Genomic DNA, 1234 nt, shown 5'->3' with positions numbered 1-1234 from the left:
TCAGGAGTATCCTTTCAGAAAAAAATTGCAAATATATTCCCTTGTCCTTTGTAGGGCATATTTTACATCTTTGTTTCTCAAGCTATATATCAAGGGATTGAACATTGGAATGATCAAGGTATAAAATATAGAAGATACTTTGTCAGTATCAATGGAATGACTAGATTCAGGTTGCACATACATAAATATCAAGGTCCCATAGAAGACTGTAACCACAGTCAGGTGGGACCCACATGTGGAGAAAGCTTTGCGCCTACCCTCAGCAGAGTTCATCTTCAGAATGGCTATAAGAATGAGCAGGTAAGACACAAGGACAATCAGAAGGGAGATAAGCAAATCAAAAGCAGCGAAGATCATGATTATAAATTCGATTCCCTTAGTATTTGAGCAGAGCAAAGATATCAAGGGAATACAGTCACAGAAGAAATGATTGATGACATTATAGCCACAGAAGGACAGAGTGAAAATCTTTATGGTGATTAGAAGAGACACAGATGTGCAGTAGAGATAGGGGATTGTCACCAGGACCCAACACACCCTCTGTGACATGATGACAGTGTAGAGCAGTGGGTTACAGATGGCCACGTAGCGGTCGTAGGACATGGCAGACAGAATGAAAAGTTCACTACCAATGAACACCAAAAAGAATGCTAGCTGGGTAGCACAAAGACAGTAGGAGATTGTGTTTTGTTCTACAACAAAATTGGACAACATTTTGGGTCCCACAGCTGTGGAATAACCAAGATCTGTGAGAGCCAGGTGTCTTAGGAAAAAGTACATTGGGGTCTTCAGCCTGGAGTCCACCGTGGTGAGGATGATAATTCCCAAGTTGCCTACGACGGAGACCACATAGATGAGGAGGAACAGCAAGAACAATGGGACCTGCAGCTCAGGACGATCTGTGATGCCCATCAGGATGAATTCTCTCACCACTGTGAAGTTGTGTGTCTCCATCCTGTGTTCTCAGAAAACATGTATAGGATAAAGTCATTTGCACAGTGAATTGGTTTCAGGTATTTTCATCTGATGAAATTTCCTATGGAATCACAATTTCAATAAGATACATCCAAAGTTATCAATATGTGAAAACAAACACACTTTTTAAAAATCATAAATGAATATCTTCCTCTATGAATAGAGACTGATATTAATATAGTGATTCTAAACAAAGGTAATTTTACTCATATTATCAAAAGCAAAGTAGATTTTTATTTTGTTTTTCAATGGCAGTTTA

The 1234-nt window shown here is 39.1% G+C and overlaps 1 protein-coding gene across 1 annotated transcript; it reads right to left on the bottom strand.

Moving 5' to 3' along the window:
• Window positions 1-954, bottom strand: LOC125362554 (olfactory receptor 8K3-like). Its single transcript, XM_048361373.1, has one exon. It carries the CDS (start codon window positions 952-954, stop codon window positions 1-3), a length of 954 nt encoding a protein of 317 aa, XP_048217330.1.
• Between the last annotated feature and the right edge of the window lie 280 nt (window positions 955-1234).

The sequence above is a fragment of the Perognathus longimembris genome, chromosome 13 (assembly GCF_023159225.1).
Source record: "Perognathus longimembris pacificus isolate PPM17 chromosome 13, ASM2315922v1, whole genome shotgun sequence".
Classification (NCBI taxonomy): domain Eukaryota; kingdom Metazoa; phylum Chordata; class Mammalia; order Rodentia; family Heteromyidae; genus Perognathus; species Perognathus longimembris.
The sequence above is the reverse complement of the archived record's forward strand: the minus strand, read 5'-3'. Positions and strand labels throughout refer to the sequence as shown.